This window comes from Sorex araneus, chromosome X, assembly GCF_027595985.1.
Source record: "Sorex araneus isolate mSorAra2 chromosome X, mSorAra2.pri, whole genome shotgun sequence".
Classification (NCBI taxonomy): Eukaryota; Metazoa; Chordata; class Mammalia; order Eulipotyphla; family Soricidae; genus Sorex; species Sorex araneus.
In genome coordinates this window covers 159314973-159338081 of record NC_073313.1, presented here as the reverse complement: position 1 = coordinate 159338081, position 23109 = coordinate 159314973, and the positions used below count along the sequence as shown (strand labels likewise).

The window sequence follows — 23109 nt, the reverse complement described above, 5'->3', positions numbered from 1 at the left end:
CTGCTGCTGGGCGCTGGGCGCTGCGGGGGGCACCCCCAGCCGCGCCGACAGCTCCCTCAGCTCCACCAGCAGGTGGCCCAGGAGCGCTCTGACGTCCTGCATCTGCTGGAGGAAGACCCCCAAACGGTGGTGCAGGTGGGGGTCGGGGCCCCTCCAGGGAGAGGCCCCCGGGTCCTTGGAGGTTGGGGTGCCCCCAGGGCGCTGGGGCCCCAGGAAATCCTCGGCTTCAGTGGCTGCAGACGCGTTAGCTGGGCCTGGAGGTGGGCGGGGGGCAGAGGCAGGGGTGAGTCTGGTTCCAGGCCCACCAGCAGGTCCCCCAGCTGGGAGCTTCCCAGGTTCGATCCCCAGCACCACAGACAGGTCTGCTGAGCACCGCCAGGAGTGCTCCCTGAGCACAGAGCCAGGAGTGTGCCCTGAGCACAGAGCCAGGAGTGAGCCCTGAGCACAGAGCCAGGAATTGTCCCTGAGCACAGAGCCAGGAGTCAGCCCTGAGCAGAGCCAGGAGCCGGTCCTGAGCACAGAGCCAGGAGTCGGCCCTGAGCACATTGCCAGGAGTCGGCCCTGAGCACAGAGCCAGGAGTCGGCCCTGGGCAGAGCCAGGAGCCGGCCCTGAGCACAGAGCCAGGAGCTGGCCCTGAGCTGGCCCAAACCAGCAATGAATAAATCTGAGCTAGGCTGCCAGGGGACCCCAGGGGCTGGGTTCTGGCCCCAAAAAACAAAATCAAGGCTCCTGGGAGATGGGGGCTTCACACACAGGTGAGAGAAAAGAGAGAAACACGCCCTGACCTGGTGTGATTCTCCCCGTCCCCACCCTTGGTGTCGGGGACCCCCAAGAGAGACACCTCCCCCCGCCCCCCCCCCCCGTCTCTTCCACTTTTGCAACGGACTTTAGGCTTTTTTATTTTTCTTTTTGGGTCCCACCCGGCGATGCTCAGGGCAGACTCCTGGCTCTGCACTCAGGGATCACTCCTGGCGGTGCTCGGGGGACCCTAGGGGATGCTGGGGCTCAAACCCAGGTGGCCGGGTGTAAGGCCAACGCCCTCCCCGCTGTGCTCTCGCTCCAGCCCCAGACTTGACTCTCTAAGCCCCTCCTGTCTGCATTTGGGGGCATGTGCAGCCTCCCTGGGGGAGGGAACTCGGGGACTTGGACCCCCACTCAGCGCACCCCCCCATCCAGACTGTGACCTGTGGCCCTGTTGCGTGGGTCTTGGGGGCCTGGGCTCCTGCAGTCCCGCCCACCCACGCCCCTTTGCCCCCCCCCCGCCCCCGCCTGCGCCCCCCGCAGCCCCCGCACTCACCCCGCACCCGGAGCCCCAGCCTGGCGCTCTGCTTCCGCACGTGGCCGTCCTCCGTGGCCGCCTCGCACCAGTAGGTGCCCGCGCGCGCCTGCGGGACGTGGAACTCCGGGACAGCCCTGGGCCCCCGCTCGGCCCCGCCCACCCCGTGGAAGGAGAAGAGCAGGCGGCCGCCGGTCTCAGGGGGGACAGCGCCGTGTGGCAGCTCAGGGTCACCGCGCCGCCCTCCGCGGGCTCAGGGGGGGTGGCCCTGAGGGTGGGGGCGGGGAACAGCTCTGGGGAGAAAGAAGCAGAGGGGGAGACCCTCGGCACCCCCATCCCAGAGGCGCAAAGAAACGGCCGCCCACCCCTCATGCCGGCTGCCAGACTCTCCCCCTCTCCCTCTCCCTCTCCCTCTCCCTCTCCCTCTCCCTCTGTCTCCCTCTCTCTCTCCCTCTCTCTCTCCCCCTCTCCCTCTCTCCTCTCTCCCTTTCTCTCTCTCCCTTCTCTCCCTCTCTCTCTCCCTCTCCTCTCCCTCCCTCTCTCCCTTCCCTCTCTCTCTCCCTCTCTCTCTCCCTCTCTCTCCCTCTCTCCCTCTCTCTCCCTCTCTCTCCCTCTCTCCCTCTCTTTCCCTCTCTCTCCCTCTCTCCCTCTCTCTCTGTCCCTCTCTGTCCCCCTCTCTCCTTTCTCCCTCTCTCTCTCTCCCTCTCTCTTTCCCCCTCTCTCTCCCTCTCTCTCCCTTTCGCTTCTCTCTCTCACTCTCTCCTTCTCTCTCTCCCTCTCTCTCCCACTCTCTTTGTCCCTCTCTGTCTCTCTCTCCTTTCTCCCGCTCTCCCTCTCTCTCTGTCCCTCTCTCCCTCTCTCACTCCCTCTCTCTCTTCCTCTCTCTCCCTCTCTTCCTCTCTCTCCCTCTCTCCCCCTCTTTCTTTCTCTCTCCTCTCTCCTATTTCTCTCTCCTGTCTCTCCACTTTCCTTTTCCCATTCTTTTTCTTTCTTTCTAGTTCTTTCCTTTGCACCTCCCATGTCTGTTCTCTCTCTCTTATCTCTCTCTCTCTCTCTCTCTCTCTCTCTCTCTCTCTCTCTCTCTCTCTCTCTCTCTGCAGGCAGAAAGTTCTAGAAAGACCCAGAATTGGGCGACACCGATCACAGTCCAGATGCCCTCCGGTGACCACCGGGAGGTGCATTCACTAGAGGGTAGCGGGGCTCTGCCTGGCATCCCTCCGGCAGCCCCCCGGGCCCCGGGGGCACCTGTCCCCATCCACCTCACCTTGGACGACGATGGCCACCGCCAAGGCCGTTTCGGGAGCCCCAGGCCGCCCGGGGCTCTGGAAGACGCCGCTGCAGTGGTAGCGTCCACTGTCGCCCAGCTGTGCGGCCGGGATGGTCAGCTCGCGGGCGGGGCCTGGCGGGCCCAGGCAGCGCTGTCGCGGTAGAAGGTCACGTGGGCCAGCGGCCAGTCCTGCCACGCTTGGCAGCGCAGCACCAATGCATCCCCCTCGAATACGGGCCCGGGCGGGCCCTGCAGGGCCAGCCAGTCTGTCGGGGGCGAGAGCCGGGGGTCACCCTGGCCTCAGGGACCCCTGTGCTTTCTGGGGTCGGGGATAAGGGGCGGCTCAGCAGTGCCGAGTGCCGGGACTCACCGTAGGCGACCACCAGGTGGAAGGGCTGGCTGAAGGTGTAGCCCGCGCGGGGGGCGTCGCCGGGCTCCGGGGGGCCGCAGTCCTTGCTCCCGGGGGGCCCGTCACACGACAGCATGTCCAGGCCGGCGGCTGCGGGGACGGTGGGCCCCAGAGAAGCCGACCACCAGGCTGAGACGGGCAGGGGGCTCCCCTCGAAGGGCCTCAGCTCCCCCCCCGCTCCCCGCCGCTCCCCAAGCCCATCCACCGTCCTGTGCCCAGCGAGTGCCGCCCTGGCCCCACCGCCCACTCACCCAACAGCAGGCGCGCGGCCCAGAGCAGGGCAGGGGTGATGCCCGAGTGCCTCATGGTGGCTGTGCCGGGGTCCCAGCCGCAGACACGGCCGCCCGGCCAAGGCAGAAGGGGAAGTGAGCGTAACCGCCGGCCTGATTGGCCCTGGCCCTGCACCTGCTCTGCACCTGGGCGCCGACCCGGCTTCCTCCACCCCCAGCCCACCCCTGCCCCAGCCCGGCCCCACATTCTCTCCCAGTGGGCCGTGGAGGCCGGAAGGTGCTGGAAAGGACTGGAAGGTGCGGGAGTCTGGGAGCGCCGTAGTGAGGGTTCAGGGTCTGGCCTGAGGCTGTGCCAGGGCTCCACGGGCACACAATGGGGGCGGGGGGCGCGGGGGAGGGGAGAGTCCCCTTTGGGGGCTCACATGGTTCCATGCTCTCTGCTGGTTTCCATGGTCTTAGCTGGGGAGGAGGAAGAGGAGGAGGAGGAGGAGGAGCAGGAGAGGAGGAGGAGGAGGAGGAACAGGAGGAGGAGGAGGAGCAGGAGGAGCAGGAGGAGGAGGAGCAGGAGGAGGAGAGGGGAGGAGAAGGAGGAGGAGCAGAAGGAGGAGGAGCAGGAGCAGGAGGAGCAGGAGGAGGAGGAGCAGGACGAGGAGAAGGAGGAGGAGGAGGAGGAGGGGGGAGAGGGAGAAGGAGGAGGAGGAGCAGGAGGAGAAGGAGGAGGAGCAGGAGGAGGAGGAGCAGGAGAGGAGGAGCAAGAGGAGGAGGAGCAGGAGGAGGAGCAGGAGGGGAGCCGGGCACCCAGAAGCCATGGACGGGCCTGACCGGAGCCTTGGCTGAGCTGAGCGTCCCCGACCCTGAGAGCAGGAGGGAGAGTCCTGGCTCAGGCCCGCTCCCAGGCGCCTACCCGCCCTCCCTCACCCCTCAGCCCTGCAGCCGCCGCGGGCTGGAGGAGGGGGTGTTCCTCGGCCCAAAATATGCCCCAAGTCACATTTTCCACTGGGGCCAGGTGGCTCTGGGGACGGGGCGGTGGGCGCGGTGCGGGAAGTGAAAGACCAGAGCGGAGCCTGTGGCGGGCACGCGCCATCAGCACTGCCGCCTCGCAGCCAGCAGCGCCCAGTCTCCCGGGAGGGGCGGGGCGTTACCCACAGCGGAGACACCCCGCGCCCGCGCACAGGCCGGCCCCAGGGGGCCTGGGGCCCTTCACTGTGACTCCCAGCCCAGCGCCAGTTGTTCTGGGCTGATGCTTCAGTGCTTGGGGGAGCCACACCCAGTTTGTGGGGGAACGTACAGAACGTACAGAACCTTGGGGCCCCGCCCCCCGCCCCCTGTGCAGGTCACTCGGGACCCCTGCGTGCTTTCTCCAGGGTCTTCTTTTTTTGCTTTTTTTTTTTTTTTTTTTTTTGCTTTTTGGGTCACACCCGGCGACGCACAGGGATTACTCCTGGCTCTGCACTCAGGAATCACCCCTGGCAGTGCTCAGGGGACCATATGGGATGCTGGGAATTGAACCCGGGTCGGCCGCGGGCAAGGCAAACACCCTTCCCGCTGTGCTATTCCTCCAGCCCCTTTTTGCTTTCTTTTTTTTTGCTTTCTTTTCTTTTCTTTTCATTTCTTTTCTTTTCTTTTCTTTTCTTTTCTTTTCTTTTTTTGCTTTCTGGGTCCCACCCAGCGATGCACAGGGGTTCCTCCTGGCTCTGCACTCAGGGATCACTCCTGGCGGTGCTCAGAGGACCCTATGGGATGCTGGAGATCGAACCCTGGTCGGCCGCGTGCAAGGCCAACGCCCTCCCCGCTGTGCTATCGCTCCAGCCCTAAGATAAACTTTTGCTATTTAAGTTCACGGCCAAACAGGAAAAGGTTCTGAGACACTCCCCCAGAAGCCCCCCGCCCCCAAAACCACCGAGATTCAATCCCCCTGCACCCTGCAGGGTCCCCCAAGCCCACCGGCAGAGACGCCTGAGCACAGAGCCAGTAGTAAGCCCTAGCACTGCTGTGTGTGAGACCCATCCTGCCCCCCCACCAAAAAAAAATATATATATATACAGCAGGTGCAAATAAAGTTATTAAAAACAGAGGTAAATGGGAGAACAAGGCTATGTCTAGACTCATCGAGAAGAGAAATCCAGTATCAACAAACACAGCTGGTCACAGGACCTTTGCTCAGCCCACCGCCCTTTGGACATCTAGATTGTCCTTCACAGGTGGTGCACTGAAGGCAGGCTGGCCCCAGCAGCCGACAAGAAGCAACTATGTCTCTTCTGTCTTGCATCAGTGCAGATCCCTTGAACCCAGGGCTGAATGCTATCTGTCCCCAGGGCCATGAGTGCCCCATAGGTCACCAGAGAGGATCCAGAAAGTTCCTTCCAGACGCCAGAGTGGGGCAGTGGGAATTGAAGGAAGATGACTAGGAAGGCACGTTCTGATCTTTCTCTGGCCCTGGGTTCGAGGCTGATATCCACGGCTAGCAGCAAACAGCGCACAAGCAAAGGGCAGAAAGGTGCGCCCCCTGGGGGCCGGAGCAAGAGCACTCGGGAGGGTGCTCACCTGGCACAAGGCAGACCCAGGTGCGAGCCCCTGGCACCCCACCGGGAGCGACCCCTGAGCATCGCTAGGCGTGGCCCCCAAAAGTAGAATACAGAGTCTGACCCGGGGCCAGCCCGAATCTGCTCTCTGATGCGGGAGAGGAAACATTTCCTCACCGCGGAAGCAATGGCGATTGGGATCATTTCCTGTCACCTCTGGCTGAGGTCACCCTAGAAATACAAGAATGCCCCAAAACCAGGGGTGACAGGGCGACCAGGACTCGGAGAAGCGTCCACACAGAACTGCTCGTCCAGAAAACAGGAGGGGCAGGAGAGATAGGACGGCGGGGAGGGCGCCCTCTTGGCGGGGGGGCTGGAGGGGCAGCGGAGGATGCTGGCCTTGCACACATCCATCTGGGCTCAGTTCCCAGCATCCCTCATGGTCCCCTGAACACTGCCAGGAGTGATCCCTGGAGCACAGAGCTAGGAGTAACCCCTGAGCACTTCTGGGTGTGAGCCAAAAAGAGAATACAAAGAGAGGAAAAAAAAGAAGATGAGGGGGGAAGTCATACCAGATCAATAGGGCAGTGATAACAGATCAATAGGGCAACCATACTGAATCCATAGGAAAATCATGCCAGATCAATAGGGCAATCATACCAGATTGAAATCATAATAGATCAGTAGGGCAATTGTACTAGATCAATAGGAAAATCATACCAGATCAATAGGGCACACAGACCAGATTGAAATCATAACAGATCACTAAGGCAATCATACCGGATCAATAGGGCAATCATACCAGATTGATATAATAACAGATCAATATCAGTAATCATACCGGATCAGTAAGTCAATCAGACTGGATCAATAGGGCAATCATACTGCATCCATAGGAAAATCATATCAGATCAGAGAATCATATCAGATCCAGATACCAGATTGAGATCATACCGGATCAATAGGGCAATTATACCAGACCAATAGGGCATTCAGACCAGATAGAAATCATAACAGATCAATAGGGCAATCATACCTGATCAATAGGGCAATCATACCAGATCAATAGGGCATACAGACCAGATTGAAATAATAACAGATCACTAAGGCAATCATATCAGATCAATAGGGCAATCATACCAGATTGATATCATAACAAATCAATATCAGTAATCATACCGGATCAGTAAATCAGTCAGACTGGATCAATAGGGCAATCATACTGCATCCATGGAAAATCATATCAGATCAATAGGGTATCCGCCAGATACCAGATTGCGATCATACTGGATCAATAGGGCAATCATACCAGATCAATAGGGCAATCATACCAGATCAATAGAGCAGTAGAGTGCCCGGGAGGGGTTTCTGAGACATGGGGCTCCTGCGGGGGCGTTTGTGTGGAGGAAGGGGTGGAGGCGGCGAGCTCGAGTGGGAAGCCCCCACCACGCAGGGCACCCTTCCCCTGGGACCCCGCAGCGCTGAGCAGCGGCCACGCCCCCTTCACGGCCTGGACAGGGGAAGGGCGGAACCTCAGAGCCTTTTATTACAGAAGTCCTGTGGGCCAGAGAGGACATTACATCCCTGACGTGTGCCCGCCTGTCACTGAGGCCACAGGGCACGTGGGAGTGGGTCGGCACAGTCCGAGGTCATGTATGTTAGTGTGTGTCCGCCTGCGGCCGGCACGAGGCCCTGGGAGGAGCCGGAGCTTCTGGTGCATCCACGCGTGCAGACATGGGACGGAGCTGAGGCTTCGGGTGGTCCGCGGTCTGTGTCGCAGTGACCCCTGCTGCTCCCTGGAGACCCCCAGTCCTGGCCCCTGCGACCCCCAGGGAGAGCTGGGGGTCCTAGATGTGGTTCTGGTAGTTCTCCTCCGGCCCCTCCGGGTGTGAGAGCAGCGAGTAGGTGATGGTGTTCTCGGCCTGGGGGAGAGGGGGTGGGTGTCCAGGGGACGGGGTAGGGCGGGCTGGGGGGTAGGGCGGGCGGGGCAGGGCGTCCACAGGCTCACCTCCTTCCTGGGCGCCCCCTCACCAGCAGGTCCTGCATCTGGGGATGCAAACAGGGAGCTAAGGGGACCCCCAGGCTGGAGATTGGCAGAGGGGGCGCGCCCTCCTGGGGACCCTGCGGGCAAGGGGGGCGCAGCCCGGGCCCCTCGCAGGAGCGCTGAGTTTCCTCGCCGTGGGCCAGACCCTTGAGAGCTGGGACCCGCGGCCATGCAGAGCAGCCCCCCTGCGCCCCCACCACCTGCTGTTCCTGCACCAGTGCTTCTGGCCATGTCCAAGGCTCTCCCGCTGCCCCCCTGTCTCGTCCTCCTGGGCCAGCCTGTCCCTTCTCCGGGGCTGGTGCGTGACCAGCCTTGGTGACAGTCAGCCGTCAGCACTCACGCGTCATTCCTGTCATTCTTCCGGGTCCTGACTGTCCCCCTCCCCCTAGCCGTGTCCACCAGCACCGTCACCCCGCCTCACGCCCCGTCCAGCGCCTCCCCGAGCCCCTGGAGGAAGTTGGGGGAAAGGTGTGAATGGGGGGTCAAGTGTGGGGGCGTCTCTGGCCGGGACCCACTCACCTGGCGTCTGCTTCCGGCGAAGGTACCACCAGGCGGCCGCACCCACGGCCACGGCCAGCGCGGTGAGGGTGGCCAGCACGGCCACTATGGTCATCGCAGGTGAGCCTTGGCTGGAGGGGGGCTCTAGGGAGCAGAGTTCAGCACACGGGGACCTGCACCCCCAGCCCTGCTGCTCACTGGTCCTCCCCACGCCCCTGCGCCCAGGAAATGGCCCAGGGTTGGGGCCCGAGCTGGGGCTCAGCACAGAGGGCACTTGCCTTGCACTGGCCGACCCCAGCATTTCACATGGTCCCCGGGACCCTAAGGTGTGGCCCCTCTTTGGCCCCCAGACTAACGGGGTGGTCACACAGACCCACTCAGCATCGCCAGGAGGGACAGGCCACGCCAGGAGCTGTGAGGGGTCAGCCCCGGCCCCCAGGCTCCCCCATGACAGGAGCTAGGGCGCTCTGGCCACTAGCGGTCAGTCCAGGTCCATCATAAATAAAGACTCCTGGGCGCTGAGCGATAGCACAGTGGGGAGGGCACTTGCCTTGCCAGAGCTGAACCCCCTGCACCCCCATCTGGTCTCCTGAACCCCCCCAGGAATGAGCCCTGAGCACCCCTGGGCGTGGCCCCCAAACCAAAAACCAATTTTGCTCTTTTTTGCTTTTTGGGTCACCCCCGGCGATGCTCAGGGGTTCCTCCTGGCTCTGCACTCAGGAATTACTCCTGGTGGTGCTCAGGGGACCCTATGGGATGCCAGGGATCGAACCCGGGTTCGAAGTGTGCAAGGCAAATGCCCTCCCTGCTGTGCTACCGCTCAGGCCCCCAAAAACCAATTTTAAAGTTTAAAATGAAGCAGCTCCTGTCCTTTGCTCCTTGACCTTTGCCCCCGCCCCACTTTGCCGCCTCAATCTTTCTCCATCTCCACTGGCCCTAGTGCCACTGTTTACTCGTGCCCCTCCCCGCCCCCCCCCCCGTCTCACCAGCACACCCACCTCGGACGGAGATGGCCACAGGCTGCGAGGAGTGGACCGCCCTCCCGATGAAGCCCCGGCAGTGGTACTGGCCGCTGTGACTGGCGTTGGCCCGCGGGATGGAGAAGTTCCGGTTCCCGGGGGAAAAACTCTTGGCGACGCCATCCTGGAAGAAGGTGATCTTGACCAGAGGCTTGTTCCTCCAGCTGTGGCACCTCAGCACGATGGGGTCCCCCTCCCAGAACTCCAGCGCGGGGGTCTGCACTAGCAGCCAGTCTGGAAGACAAAGAGGCAGGCGTGTGTGTGCGTGTTCACGTGTGTGTGCATGCGCGTGTGCGTGCATGTGTGTGCATGTGTGTGTGCACGTTGAGTGTGTGAGTGTGCGTGTGTGCATGCATGTGTGTGCATGTGTGTATGAGTGTGTGAGTGTATGTGCATGTGCGTGCGTGCGAGTGCATGTGTCAATGTGTGAGTGTGTGCATGTGTGTATGACTGTGTGTGTGAGTGTGTGCATTTGTGTGCGCACATGTGTGTGCATGTGTGTATGACTGCATGTGTGCATGAGTGTGTGCATGTGTGTGAGTGTGTGTGCATGTTGAGTGTGTGAGTGTGCATGTGTGCATGCGTGCGTGTATGAGTGTGTGCATGTGTGAATGAGTGTGTGAGCATATGCGTGTGTGCATGTGTGCATGCGTGTGTATGAGTGTGTGAGTGTGTGCATGTGTGAATGAGTGTGTGTGTGCATATGCGTGTGTGCATGTGTGAATGTGTGTGTGCATGTGCGTGTGTGCATGTGTGTGTGTGTACGCGCGCGTGTGTGTTGGGGGGGTCTGTCTCAGTCCCAAGCGCCACAGGGCGTCATGCCAAGAGCCACCTGGAGTGGACGCCTTGTCAGGAGTGGACGGGGCGGCCAGATAGAATCAAGGGGGCGCCCTGAAAGGTCTGCCCCTGCTCTCCTGCCCCCGCCCCTCCAGCCCGGGTGTCCGCCAAAGCTCTTCCTCCTTGCAGGACTGTGCTTCGGGGGTCCACAGAGAGCTCAGAGAGCCAAGAGTACGACCCCCAGGACAGAGTCTCTGGTTTCTGTGGTTCCGTGTCGGGGGGGGCGTCCCCCGTGCCCAGGAGGAAGTGTGGGTTGCAACCCGGCATCCCTCGGCTCCTCTAGCTGCAACTCCACAGCCACCCCAACTTGGTCCAAACTGGGGGTCCCCACATCTTAGTGGCCCTGCCTGGGCGGCCCCCACCCAGGGCCAGGAGACCAGCATCCCCCAGCCTGGCCATTTCCTTCCTCAAAGGCTCAGAGGACAGTGCCCCGTGGGCAGAGCACGCGCACGCCTTCCTGGACACGATCACTGCAGGCTGGTTTCGCAAGGACCGTGGTGGGGTTTGAGTCACCGCCGATGCGCCCCCAGCCCAGCCCGGGCTGTCTCCTGCAGGCCCCCCCCAGCCTGCACGGGACCCCTGTGAAGGGACCCCACTGACCCGAGACCACGGCCAGCCGCACAGGGTCGCTGAGGCGGCTGTGGTCAGTCCGGCAGCTGTAGTCCCCGCTGGCCTCGCTGGTGGCCCGGAAACTCAGGTTGTGCTGCCCCTCGGCGGCCACGGAGCTGCCGTTGTGGAGCCAGTGGGTGTCGGAGTCCCCCTGGCCTCGGGGGCCCTGGCAGTGCAGCGTCACCTGGTCCTCCTGGAGCATGTTGATCCAGGGCGGGTCCAGGGTCACCTCGGCCTTGGGGAGCTCTGCGGGGGGGGGGGGACACACATCATGAGCACTGGTCATGCCTCACCCTCACCCCAGGCTCCCCCTCCCCAGGGTCCTCATTGCTGCTAACCCTGGGGGCAGGGCTGTGGGCACAGACCCCCTGGGAAGCCCAGGGCTGGGGGAGGGGCCGGGGTGAGATGCTGCTGGCCCACCCCAGGGGACGCAGGCTGCCCGCTGAGGGGTCCTGTGTCCCCACAGACACACATCCGACCACCAGCTCCTGCCGGGACCCCCGTCCCCCCATCTCTGCGGATCCGCAGGACGCTAGTGACCATGGTCTCTGCCGAGAGGGCCTGGGGGCCGGGCGGGCCTGAGGGGCAGAGGGGCAGGGGCTGGACCGCCATCCCAGCCCTGAGTGTAGACCCAGGGAAGAAACAGTCCCAGAAGCCCCCACACCAGACCCAGACTCCCCCCCCCACCTTCTTTTTTTCTTCTGTCTGTGCAGAGCCTCTGCACGCTATACACACACAGGGACATGCATACCTGTCCATACACATATGTACATGAACATAGCACACGCAAACCCCACACGCATGCCCCACGGAGACACATAGACACGCAGGGAGCCACCCACACGTACATGCACACCATACACATGCGTGCACATACATGCAGGCAAACACCCTTGCGCGCAACGCCTACATGCGCCTGCATCCGACCACGCACACACCTAACCCACGCAGCCCCACGTGGACCCACGCGACCACAGACTGAGGTGTGTTTGCCGGGGCTTGCGGTGCTCCTCAGAGAGAGCGGGTGAGGGAACACGGTCCCCTGCAACAATAACCCACACCCGGACGCTCCTTCCGGGAGGGGGCGGCTGGATTCGGGGCTCGCGCGGTGCTCACCGGACGTCCCAGCTTGGAGAGCTGCAAGAGAGAAGCGCGCGTGAGCAGAGAGACGGGCCTGGGGTGGAGCTTCACGGAGAAGCACCTGCCTGCAGCGCGGGCTCGGGCACATCTGGGGGTGTGTCCGTGGGCACCTGTCAGGGTCCAGGAGACGCCCCGCCCCGCCCCGCCGCGCCGCGCGCTCAGCCCCAGCGCGCGCCCCGCGGTGATATTCCCAACCCTGCCCAGGCACCCCAGGGCTTTCAAAGGTTCTCAGGGCTGAGTACAGGCTCTGCGTGCAGGACCCCCGGGTCCCCTCCCTGGTACCCCCCCACCCCTACACCGTTTAGAATCCGCAGGGTCGGGAGAGGGGGCTGGAGAGACAGACAGTCCAGCAGGGAGGGCGTTCGCCTGGCACACGGCGCAAGCTGCGCTCCGTCCCGGGCATCCTCGAAGGGTCCCCTGAGCACAGCCAGGGGTGATCCTGGGGTGTAGAGCCAAGAGGAGTCAGCCCTTAGCCTCGCCAGAGGCGGCCCAACCCAGCCCCCATCCCCTGCCCCACCCCAACGTAGGAAATAGAAACCAAACCACGAGTTTCCCCCCCCCCGCCCCCCTCCCGCCTGTGCCTGGCCCGGTCCGGCTCCCCGGGATTGTGTGAAGGGGAAAACCAGGGACTGAGCTGGGGGCTCAGATCCGGGCCCACCCACTTGCTCTGTCCCGGCCCCAGGTCTGTGTGTGGCTGGGTTGAAGCCAGAAGGTTCCCCCAGCGCTCGCACCCTGACCCCCTACTTCTTTTCTGCGCTCTGGCTGCAGACCCCTGAGAGGGCTCCGTCTGGGCACGCCCACTCAGGAGTGAGGGGGTGTGGGTGAGAGAAGACCCTCCCCCCACCCCTGCACTCCATTAACAGCCCCTGGACCAGGCGTCCCTCTCTCCATCATGAAACCAGCCCCTGAAGTAGCTCCCCCGCCCCCGCTTTGACGGGTGGGCGCGCACCTGGGCGCGCGTGCTGCCCACCCCCATCTCCGCTGCGCTCACTCGCCGGGCGCTGCTGACGGGGAGGTGGCCCCCACTCACCCAGCAGCAGGACTGCCCACGGCAGTGGGAGCCCCCGCGGGCAGCCCCCCATGGCCCTGGCGAGCTCTCCCACCACACGGGCTGGCTCTCGACGGGGCGAGTCGCGCCAAAGAGGAAGCGCCGGGATCCTTTATTAGGCGCCTCCCGCCCCCTCTTCCTGCCCGCCCGGGCGTCCCAGTGGGCCGCTCCATGCCCTGGAGTCTGGAACCGGGAATCGCGTCTGTCCGGTGCCGGCTTCCTGGGGGGACGCGCCCTTCCTTCTGTGTGCCTCGGGGGCCAGGGGGCCAGGTCCCCACGCGGGCTCAGCCCTGGTCCCCAAGGGGCCGCAGGAGGGAGGCCGCTACTTGCAGCTGGTCCCAGCTTCTGGAACTGGGGCTCCTGGGCTCAGGACAAGCCCAGCCCGGGGCGCCCTCGGGACCACTCCAGCCCCTGACGTCCTCATCCTCGTGTCCCCCAAGCCTCTGGCACACGCATGTCCCTTATTCCCCAGTGAGTGTGGGCACCCCCACGTCCAGGCATCACCGCCCGCTCCCCACCGCGGGTCTGGAGAGACAGTGGCCGGCAAGTGACCCACCTCCTCCTCTGCCCACTGCAGGGAGTCCTGGCTTTCTCTCACTTTCACTTGGCAGCAGCCCCCCCTTGCTCCCCTGGGACCCGCTGTGCTTTGCAGGATGGGGGGGGCGGGGGGAGCACCCAACCCCAACTCCTGTGATGAAATGATGAAATGAACATAACCCAGGCGCCTGACCACCTGTCTGTGGGTCATTCACAGCCCAAGGCACTGTTGCTGCTTGTGGAAAGCGCGTGTGTGTGTGTGTGGGGGGTGTCACCTCATCACCTCTGCCCCTTAGGTCCCCGCCGCAGCCAAAGGTCTCTCTCACATCAAAGCCTCCTTCCGGAAGCTGCCAAACCCCAGGAAATGACTCTGTTAAAACTGCCCCACAGCCCACGTGTTCCACACCCCACTCAGCGCGGGGCGGGGGACGAGATGAGGGGGTGGGGAACGACAGTCCTGGCCCTGTTCCAACCCCTAGTCACACCCCCTCCCCCTCGGCTGGCATCAGGACATTTAAAACAGTGGTGCAAGGCCCACAGGGTCAGTCAGCGGGGAAGCCACTGGCCTCACTCGTAGCTGACCCAGGTTGGACCCCCCAGCACCCCACAGGGTTCCCCGGGCCCTGCTGGGAGCGACCCCTGAGCACAGAGCCCTGAACACCGCCTCCCACCAACAAACAGAACGCATGGCTTTTGGGAACCCCAGTGGGCAGGCTGGAGGGGGTGGGGTTCTCGGCAGAACTCCGGCACCACCGCGGGGGGGGGGGGTGACACAGAAGGTGACAACAGCTGAGTCAGTGAGTTTCCTTACCTATGGGGCCAGGGTCAGCGGGACAAGAGCGAGTGACTCGGTTGCATCATGTGTGCTGATGGAGAGATGGGGGTGTGGGGGAGAAGGAGGTATAAGGGGCGGGACCCCGGCGGAGGGTGGGCGGGAGACAGCAGCCCCAATGTGCCCCATCTTCACAGGAGAAGGGGGTCGGGGGAGGTGTTAGGGGAGACGCCGGCGGAGGGGGCAGCCCAAACCTGCCCTGAGATGCTACAACTCAGTGCCGGAGAATACCCCAGCGCCCGCCCCCACCCCTACACCCTTCCAGCTGGGGAGAGCATCTGGCTCAAGGTTCGAGCATGTCGGGTGCCCACGCGGGGGTACGCAGGTGAGTGCAGGAAAGGGGCTGCCAATGACAACGTCCCAGGATCAGGGCCCCAGGCCACCCCAGGAGATACCAGGAGGCCGGCGGACTCCTGAGATGTCGGCTGCAGCTGGACGTCCAGCTCTGATCACTGACCGCCAGCGCCTCGGGGACAGGAAGAGCCGGGGCTGTTCTGGACTGGTGGGCACCAGGGGCCAATAAAATGGCCAATAAATGCCTGACGCAGGCCCCCCGCTATCTCTCCTGGAAATCTCCGGATTCCTCAGCAAGGGTCTGTCTGTACGTGTGGAGAAGGACGGGACCAGGGAACATTCCCCACGTCTTCCCGAGCTCAGACCCCGCCAGGGAACATTCTCCACGTTTCTCTGAGCCCAGAGCCCCAGGTGTCAGCCTGGGTCAAACCCTGCCCCCAGCTGTCCCTCTCCACAGTCTTGTGCAAAAACAGAGCTAAGAATTGCCAACCTTAGCTGGCCCAGGGGCTGCTCCCCCGCCAGGGGCCAACCCAAGCAAGTCAGGTGCTTCAGAGAACTGGTCAGAGCACCTGTGAGCAGGTGGGGCTAGGGGTGCATACCTGCAACCCGTGGTGTAAGCCATCAGCCTGTTCCTCTACCCGGTTCCGAAGGCGTTTTTCACCGACCGGAGGGAGATGGGGCAAAAGCATGCTGTGTCAGGAGTGGGATTCGAACCCACGCCTCCAGGAGAGACTGGGACCTGAACGCAGCGCCTTAGACCGCTCGGCCATCCTGACGCACTCACGAAGAGCTGCCGTCCAGTAGAGTGGTCAGCGGAGCGCGCGGGGCCAGGCGGGTCCCCACCGCGCGCCCTGCGCGCAGCAGCCGCTCCCGGGACGGGGCGCAGAGCCGCGTTCCAGGTCGCGGGGCGCGGAGACATGGGACAAAGGGACACGGGACACGGGGTCGGGGGGCCGCAGAACCCCGGGCGCGGCGATGCCCAGGGACGCCCGGCTCAGCGCGCAGCCTGACGGGACGCATGGAGCTGGTCGTAGTGTCCATTTGGACATGCGGAGGGCGTCGTGCACGCTCCCTGGTGGTCTAGTGGTTAGGATTCGGCGCTCTCACCGCCGCGGCCCGGGTTCGATTCCCGGTCAGGGAAGTGTTCTCTTTCTGTCTCCCTGCAAGCACCATTTCCCTCTCCCCCCGTACAGTTTCTTTTGCATACAGAACTCCGACCCTTACACCGCGCGCAGCCCAGGTCCTTCTTCTTTTGGCCTCGCTGGCTCGCCCCCAGGACCAGGATGTCTCCTCAGTGGACAAACGCACCCCAGGATAGATGCCCAGCTGCGGTGCCAAGGGATGAATGATGAACTGGAGGGAACGGAGCTGTCAGTGCTCCATGGGGCCAAAGAAGAGCAAAAAACGTGAGCATCGTTTGCTCTCAAGAGCAAAATATTCTACTGGCTGCATGGGCCGGGAATTGAACCCGGGCCTCCCCCGTGGCAGGAGAGAACTCTACCATTGAACCACCCATGCCCCAACTGGTCTATAACCTGGGATTAGAAATCTGATCCCTGTTTGCCAGGTCTCCACTGTGGGTTCTGCATCCTGGGGTTGAGGGGGTTTCTGGGAGTGTCCAGAGTATCTGGGACACAGGTGGGGGGGACACAGGGGACACTACATCCTGCATCTTCTGGGAGGCCAGGGTCCAGAGGCTACAGATAGCAAATCTGGTGCAGCGGTGAGCTGGGTGTGTGTGTGGGAGAAAACGGTCCGGAACCGTCCCACCCTACTCTGGGCCCAAAGGTCCCGCATTTGTGCATTTCTGGAAACATTTGCAAAACTTCCAAGGCTCCCGCGTCCCGAGCAGTGGGGAGGGATCCGGGTAAAAAGAGGTGTGGGATTTGAACCCACGCCTCCAGGGGCGACTGCGACCTGAACGCAGAGCCTTACACCGCTCGGCCATCCTGACGCCGTCCATGTGGGTCTGCGGCCACGTGGACCAATGAGCTGAGCGCGTGAGACCAGGCGGGTCCCTCCCACCTGCGCCAAGAGCGTCGCCTCCCCGAATCCGGGTCACTCTCGGCCCAGCACCGGGTTCCCCCAGGGAAGGGGGACACGCTCCCTCTCCTGGCCTTGAGGTGCCCCTTTGAGGCTGCAGGACGAGGCCTAGCTATACCCTCCCTGGTGGTCTAGTGGCTAGGGTTTGGTGCTTTCACTGCCGCGGCCTGGGTTCAATTCCCGGTCAGGGAAGCTTTCTCTTTTAGTCTGGGGACGCCCCGTCTGCTGGTCTCTGTTTTAGCCTTGACAGGTGTCCAGGGCCCTTGCTCTGGCTCATCTCCCCCCGAAACCTGGACATCTTCCCTCTCCAGGCTGACCCCTGCACCACAGCGACAGCGGGTATCTCATGGGTGACCGCCAGGGTCCCAGAGTCCTGTGTCTCAGACCCTTCCACATGGACCCACCTCCTTTGCTTCCTCTGACCAGCTGGTGGCCCTGACTGGCGCGCATTCATGCAGGAGGCAGTGGCCTGCTCCGTCCACGTCTTCTTGAAGTTTTTTTTATTGGTACATGATCTAGGGGAGAACTTAGTGGCTCTGTTATTCCAACGCTGGTCACTCTCTGGGGACCTGCCTTGCCAGGGAGATTTCTTTGAGGGCGCTGCATGGGGTTCACCTTCAGGGGTTAAAATTGTTGATTTAATTACAAATTGTGCAAGAAGCGATGTTCTAGAAGTACTATGGGCTGAGATGATTTCCTCATCCACGGAGCTTTTGTAAGGAAACCATGCAAGCGCGCGCGCGCACACACACACACACACACACACACACACACACACACACACACACACACACCCCATCTGGATGTAAGCCAGCTTCCCCTGCTACCGCCACCACCACGATCATTTCTGAGAAGTTGACCCGAATAATCTTTCTCCACAGTGGCGTCACTGTGTTGTTTCAACTCAGGCTCTTTAACAAATAAACAAACAATATACAACAGAAAGAGTCTAGCGAGACCTCTGCTCCAGAGAAGGCGTCAGCCTGGGGAGATTTTGTCTTAAGGGGGGAAAAGTGGAGAATGAAGAGTGACCCTAGCTGCCCCTGGAAGGGCGTACAGTGACCTCCCTCAACCTGTCCCTGGGGTCCCAGACCCAGGCCTGTGTGCTGCGTCCTCCCTTTGTAACAATAACCGAGGGTGTCAAACCCCTAAGTCGACAAAACTATCTTCTCCTTTTAAATCCTGGCATCAGCAGATGGGCTTGGCGGCCAGCGGCTGTCACACGCCACGGTCCATCTCCACCCCTTCTGGTTTATTTTATTATTTTTTTTTCTTTTCCTTTCCCTGAAGAAACAGAAACTTACCACTCAATTCACCAGAAATTCCGGTTTCGCAACTGGAAATGGATTGCCCACTTCCCCAGGCCTGCGGTGTGGATGACGCTACTGGGGGGGAGGGGGAGGAGGGAGGGGGGAGGGGGAGGAGGGAGGAGGGAGGGGGGAGTCCTTAGGCTAACGCTGACTCTGTCCACGCCCTCACCCCCCAGGGAGGGAAAAGAGGGGGTCTACTGGATCAGCACTGAGCGCGGCTGGTGGGGGCAGGAGGTCCTCGTGGGCTCCCAGGTGACGCCAATGAGTGACCAGGGAACACAGGGACCAACATCTGGACCCGGCAGCCTGCAGGGCCCCCCAGGCAGCTGTGGTGTGTGTTGCAGGGGACCCTGGACAGAGGAAGCGGCCGCCCAGAGAACTTCAGAGAACTTCAGAGCCCCAGAGAGCTTCAGCTCCAGGGCGTGGGTACAGCAGGATTTGTGAGCCAGAAACTTCATTCTGATCGTCTTGGGTCAGGGGGGAGAGCGGGAAGGCTTGGGGGGAAGCCAGCCCCTGGGCATCCCCCCAGCCCCATGTCCTGTGCCCCGTGTGGCCCCCCCCCAAGTGCAAAACAAACCATTTCGGTTCACATCTTAATATTTATTTTAATGTGTTGCACTTCAAATAGTTCTTGGCTTTATATTTCTGCAACCAAGCCATTCCGAGTAGCCACATTTTCATTTTTATCTTAATGGACTCCTCTTCAAATAGCTCTTGGTTTTCTTTTCTTTTCCTTTTTCTTTTCTTTTCTTTTCTTTTCTCTTTTGGGTCACATCCTGCGATGCTCAGGGCTTACTCCTGGCTCATGCACTCAGGAATTACTCAGGGGCCCATATGGCATGCTGGGGATCGAACCCGGGAGCTCTTGGCTTTAGTTTGTTCTGCAACACAACCATGATTCTACTTCCAATATGAGAAGGAAGGAAGGAAGGAAGGAAGGAAGGAAGGAAGGAAGGAAGGAAGGAAGGAAGGAAGGAAGGAAGGAAGGAAGGAAGGAAGGAAGGAAGGAAGGAAGGAAGGAAGGAAGGAAGGAAGGAAGGAAGGAAGGAAGGAAGGAAGGAAGGAAGGAAGGAAGGAAGGAAGGAAGAAATACAGGAAAAACAAAGAAAGACAAGAAAAAGAAAGAGAAAGAGAAAGAAAGAGAGAGAAGGAAAGAGAGAAAGAGAAAGAAAGGAAAAAGAAAGAAAGAAAAAGAGAGAGAAAGAGATAAGGAAAGAGAAAAAGAAAGAAAGAAAGAAAAAAGAAAGAAAAAGAGAAAGAGAAAGAAGGAAAAAAAGAAAGAAAGAAAGAAAGACAGGAAAAAGAAGGAAAAAGAGAAAGAGAAAGAGAGGAAGAAAGAAAGAAAGAAAGAAAGAAAGGAAAAAAGAAAGAAATAGAGAAAGAGAGAGAGAAAGAGAGAGAGAAGGAAAGAGAGAAAGAGAGAAAGAAAGGAAAAAGAAAGACAGGAAAAAAAGAAAAAGAGAAAGAGAAAGAGATAAGGAAAGAGCGAAAGAGAAAGAAAGGAAGGAAGGAAGGAAGGAAGGAAGGAAGAAAGAAAGAAAGAAAGAAAGAAAGAAAGAAAGAAAGAAAGAAAGAAAGAAAGAAAGAAAGAAAGAAAGAAAGAAAGAAAGAAAGAAAGAAAGAAAGAAAGAAAGAAAGAAAGAAAGAAAGCACCAACTTTCTTTTCGCATTTGTTTTCAGTCATACCATGGTTCACAGTATCCTTAAGAAGAGAGTTTCACGCGTTCCCCGTTCCAGTACTACAGCCCTCCACAGCCACATTTTATTTTTAAAAAAGATGAGCCAAGCGGGAAGGTCTCTTTTAAGACCCCATCTAACCCCGTCTCCCCCGCTGCCCCCGTCTCCGTCAGTAGGAGGGAGGCGGATCTGTGCACAGCGCCAGCGCGAGACGCGAGACGGAGCGCACAGATGTGCCCGTGGCAGTGGCACGTTGGCTGCACGTTTAGTCCAAGGCGGCCACGGGCAGTGGGTATCCGTCCTGCAGCCGTGCCCTCTGCGCTGCCCGGCTGGCCAGGGCTAGCGATGGCCACAGGAGAACGGACAAAGCTGCTTCTTCCCCAAAGAACCGAGCATGGGGTCCTAGGTGCCCTCTGCGCGGACCCACGCCCCCAAGACGGTCGCGTTCTGTGGCCCTGGGGAGCGCCAGGCTCCAGAAGTAGCCAGACGCATTATCACTTGCCATCCTCGTTAGTATAGTGGTGAGTATCCCCGCCTGTCACGCGGGAGGCCAGGGTTCGATTCCCCGATGGGGAGGTACCGGTAACCCTTTTTTCCTACTTTTTCTGTTTTTTTTTTTAAAGGAAGTTTCTGTTCTAGGACCCGCAGCTGCCCTGAGGACGGAGGCGCAGGGCACCAGGTGGGGGTGAGGGACCCCAGATCCCGGCCAGCAACAGCAGAGACGGTGGGGCAGCATCTAGGGGATGCAGGGCAGCAATTATACGTGCTCCCTGGTGGTCTAGTGGCTAGGATTTGGCGCTCTCACCGCCGCGGGCCGGGTTCGGTTCCCTGTCAGGGAAATGCGCAGCACTTTTTCATCCCCCCGCCTTTTTTTTTAACATCTTACATTTTATCATTTTATTTTCTAATTCTCTGGTTTTAATAATGTTTTCTGTTTATTTTCTTTCTATAGATAAAATTTAATAAATTGTAGTTACACCAATAACACTGATGAATATTCACAATGATAGTCACAGTAATGTTGCAATGATCACTAATGCGATATCTATTATATTTCTTGATTTATTATTTTAAATTATACTGTACTGTTTATTAATATTAAATTACGTATAATACGAATAATATATGAGTAGATAAATCATCAACAAATCGATTATAAATAAACACATGACTTTAAAGCTTAATTTTATTTATTTTAATTTATTATTTATTAATTTTAAATTGTTTTGTTTTCATTTATTTTTATTTTATTTACTTATTTATATTTTTGACATCAGGCATGTCTTTTTATCTCTACAGAATGTCTTTTTACCTCTGTGGTACCCCACCTCCAGTGCCCCAAAAGCGAGCCCCTTCTATTCCCGTTTTAGCCTTCTGGCTCATCCATACTTCAGTGTTTCTCTCCTGGATTAGCAGCTGCAACTTTTTAGGCCCAAATTCCACGGGGAACCGAATCCGAAGAGAGAAGGAGCAAAATATGGATCAGAACTGCATAGGCCGGGAATCGAACCCGGGCCTCCCGCGTGGCAGGCGAGAATTCTACCACTGAACCACCCATGCATCTATAAAACTGCATGCTCGTCCATTGTACGTGTGCGTGCATCCAGCAGGGTACCACCTACCAGAAATGTCACCCAGCATTAGGCGCCAGTTACCAGGGGGCCAGAAATATTCCCACTCCACACCCCAGAGAAAAATAAAGATAGAAAAAGGTAAATTAAAATGGGCTGTAGGTATTAAAGCCAGGCTGAGAGGCGGGGAGGGCACGCACAGCTGGAAAGAAAGTTTGAAGCAAAAGACAGCTCAGCTTGTTGCATGGGCCAGGAATTGAACCCGGGTCTCCCGCGTGGCAGGCGAGAATTCTACCACTGAACCACCCATGCACCTGTCTAACCATTTGCTCCGCCATCCTACGTGCGCGCGCATCCAGCAGGGTACCACCTACCAGAAATGTCGCACACTGGGGCCGGAGCAATAGCACAGCGGGTAGGGCGTTTGCCTTGCACGCGGCCGACCTGGGTTCGGGGTCCCATATGGTCCCCCAAGCACTGCCAGGAGCAATTCCTGAGTGCAAAGCCAGGAGTAAACCCTGAGCATCGCTGGGTGTGACCCAAAAAGCAAAAAAAAAAAAAAAAAATAGAAATGTCGCCCACCATTAGGCGCCAGTTACCAGGGGGCCAGAAATATCCCCACTCCACCCCCCAGAGGAAAATAAAGATAGAAAATGGTAGATTAAAATGGGCTGTAGGTATTAAAGCCAGACTGAGAGGAGGGGAGGGCACGCACAGCTGGAAAGAAAGTTTGAAGCCAAAAAGACCTTACTGCATGGGCCGGGAATCGAACCCGGGTCTCCCGCGTGGGAGGCGAGAATTCTACCACTGAACCACCCATGCACCTACATGCAACCTTGCTCATCCGTCATAGAGCACGTCCACCCGTTCGGGTACCGCGGCTGCTCCCGTGGATGGGACGTCTCCAGGCCAGGCCAGCACCATCCCGGGGCGTGTCCCGGGCCTCCGGCTGGAAATGCGCCCTGGTAGGGACGGCCGAGATGCCGCATCCCCGAGGGGATACCTGGGTCCAAGGGGCCGGGGGCGGGGGGAAGAGGGGGAGAGAAGGAGGCCGCAGGCGAGGGAGGCTAGGTCAGTGCACGGGTGGACGCACGGTCCCGGCTTGACCGCCCTCCCATCGCTCACATCTCCCACCCCAGCTGGCCTCTAGAGCTCGAGGGTCCAGCTGGTCCCAGGGGGGTCCCCAAGGCTCTGAGTTCTCACCAGAGCAGGTCTTCCGTAAATACAGGAATTAAAAAAAAAAAAAAAGGGGGCTGGAGCAATAGCACAGCGGGTAGGGTGTTAGCCTTGCACGCGGCCGACCCGGGTTTAATTCCCAGCATCCCATAGGGTCACCTGAGCACCGACTCAGGGGTGATTCCTGAGTGCAGAGCCAGGCGTAACCCCTGTGCGTCGCCAGGTGTGACCCAAAAAGAAAAAAAAAAAAAAAAAAAAAGGAGGAAACGCAGTTGGTCCTTGCTAAATTCCTCCCTGTAGGGGGAGTTCTCTTTCCTTCCGCTTTCCAATAAGGTTTCCAACTTTCCAGAAAGAACTGGGAGGGAAAGGGAAGGGAAAGGAAAAAGACAGGAGGGAGGGAAGCAACAAAATTTATGGACCAGGAGGACTGTTTAATGGTTGGAAGCTTCCACAAGTGTGTGTGTGGCGGGGCAGAGAACAGTTAGGCAAGAGAAGGGACCAGTATGACAATAATAGTTATAATAATAATAATAACAACAATAATAATAATATGTTGGTGTACAACATCTCACAATCTCAGTCCTAGCTAGGATTGGATGTTGAAATTGTTTTTCTGTTAGTTACTGTAACTGACTATGCTTCCGGTTATGTAACTGACTTTGCTACTGTTTCTGTTGCCCAAGTTAATTTGCATATCCTGCCTGTGGCCGAATATCATTGGTTAGAACATTAAGCTAGTTAATAAAAGGGGCTGAACAGGCTGCTCTGG

General features: G+C 59.4%; 1 protein-coding gene and 7 non-coding genes across 8 annotated transcripts in view; 2 read left to right on the top strand and 6 right to left on the bottom strand.

Annotated features, from left to right (window-relative positions):
- FCRLA (Fc receptor like A) overlaps nt 1-12975 on the bottom strand; it is a 15163-nt gene extending 2188 nt beyond the window's left edge. The window contains 13 exon segments of the mRNA XM_055121206.1: nt 34-254; nt 1299-1466; nt 1469-1570; nt 2542-2691; nt 2694-2810; nt 2915-3043; nt 7152-7215; nt 7714-7751; nt 8269-8391; nt 9246-9500; nt 10704-10958; nt 11829-11849; nt 12883-12975. Of these exon segments, the coding sequence (XP_054977181.1) occupies nt 34-254; nt 1299-1466; nt 1469-1570; nt 2542-2691; nt 2694-2810; nt 2915-3043; nt 7152-7215; nt 7714-7751; nt 8269-8391; nt 9246-9500; nt 10704-10958; nt 11829-11849; nt 12883-12934 (1695 nt within the window). The 5' untranslated portion in view covers nt 12935-12975.
- A 2281-nt stretch (nt 12976-15256) lies between these two features.
- TRNAL-CAG (transfer RNA leucine (anticodon CAG)) lies at nt 15257-15339 on the bottom strand. The gene has a single exon. It is a non-coding gene; the product is annotated as a tRNA-Leu (tRNA).
- Nucleotides 15340-15632: 293 nt separating this feature from the next.
- Nucleotides 15633-15704, top strand: TRNAE-CUC (transfer RNA glutamic acid (anticodon CUC)). The gene has a single exon. It is a non-coding gene; the product is annotated as a tRNA-Glu (tRNA).
- A 306-nt stretch (nt 15705-16010) lies between these two features.
- On the bottom strand, nt 16011-16081 carry TRNAG-GCC (transfer RNA glycine (anticodon GCC)). Its single transcript has one exon. It is a non-coding gene; the product is annotated as a tRNA-Gly (tRNA).
- Nucleotides 16082-20097: 4016 nt separating this feature from the next.
- On the top strand, nt 20098-20169 carry TRNAD-GUC (transfer RNA aspartic acid (anticodon GUC)). Its single transcript has one exon. It is a non-coding gene; the product is annotated as a tRNA-Asp (tRNA).
- Nucleotides 20170-21082: 913 nt separating this feature from the next.
- TRNAG-GCC (transfer RNA glycine (anticodon GCC)) lies at nt 21083-21153 on the bottom strand. Its single transcript has one exon. It is a non-coding gene; the product is annotated as a tRNA-Gly (tRNA).
- A 252-nt stretch (nt 21154-21405) lies between these two features.
- TRNAG-GCC (transfer RNA glycine (anticodon GCC)) lies at nt 21406-21476 on the bottom strand. Its single transcript has one exon. It is a non-coding gene; the product is annotated as a tRNA-Gly (tRNA).
- Nucleotides 21477-21915: 439 nt separating this feature from the next.
- Nucleotides 21916-21986, bottom strand: TRNAG-CCC (transfer RNA glycine (anticodon CCC)). The gene has a single exon. It is a non-coding gene; the product is annotated as a tRNA-Gly (tRNA).
- Nucleotides 21987-23109: the final 1123 nt, after the last annotated feature.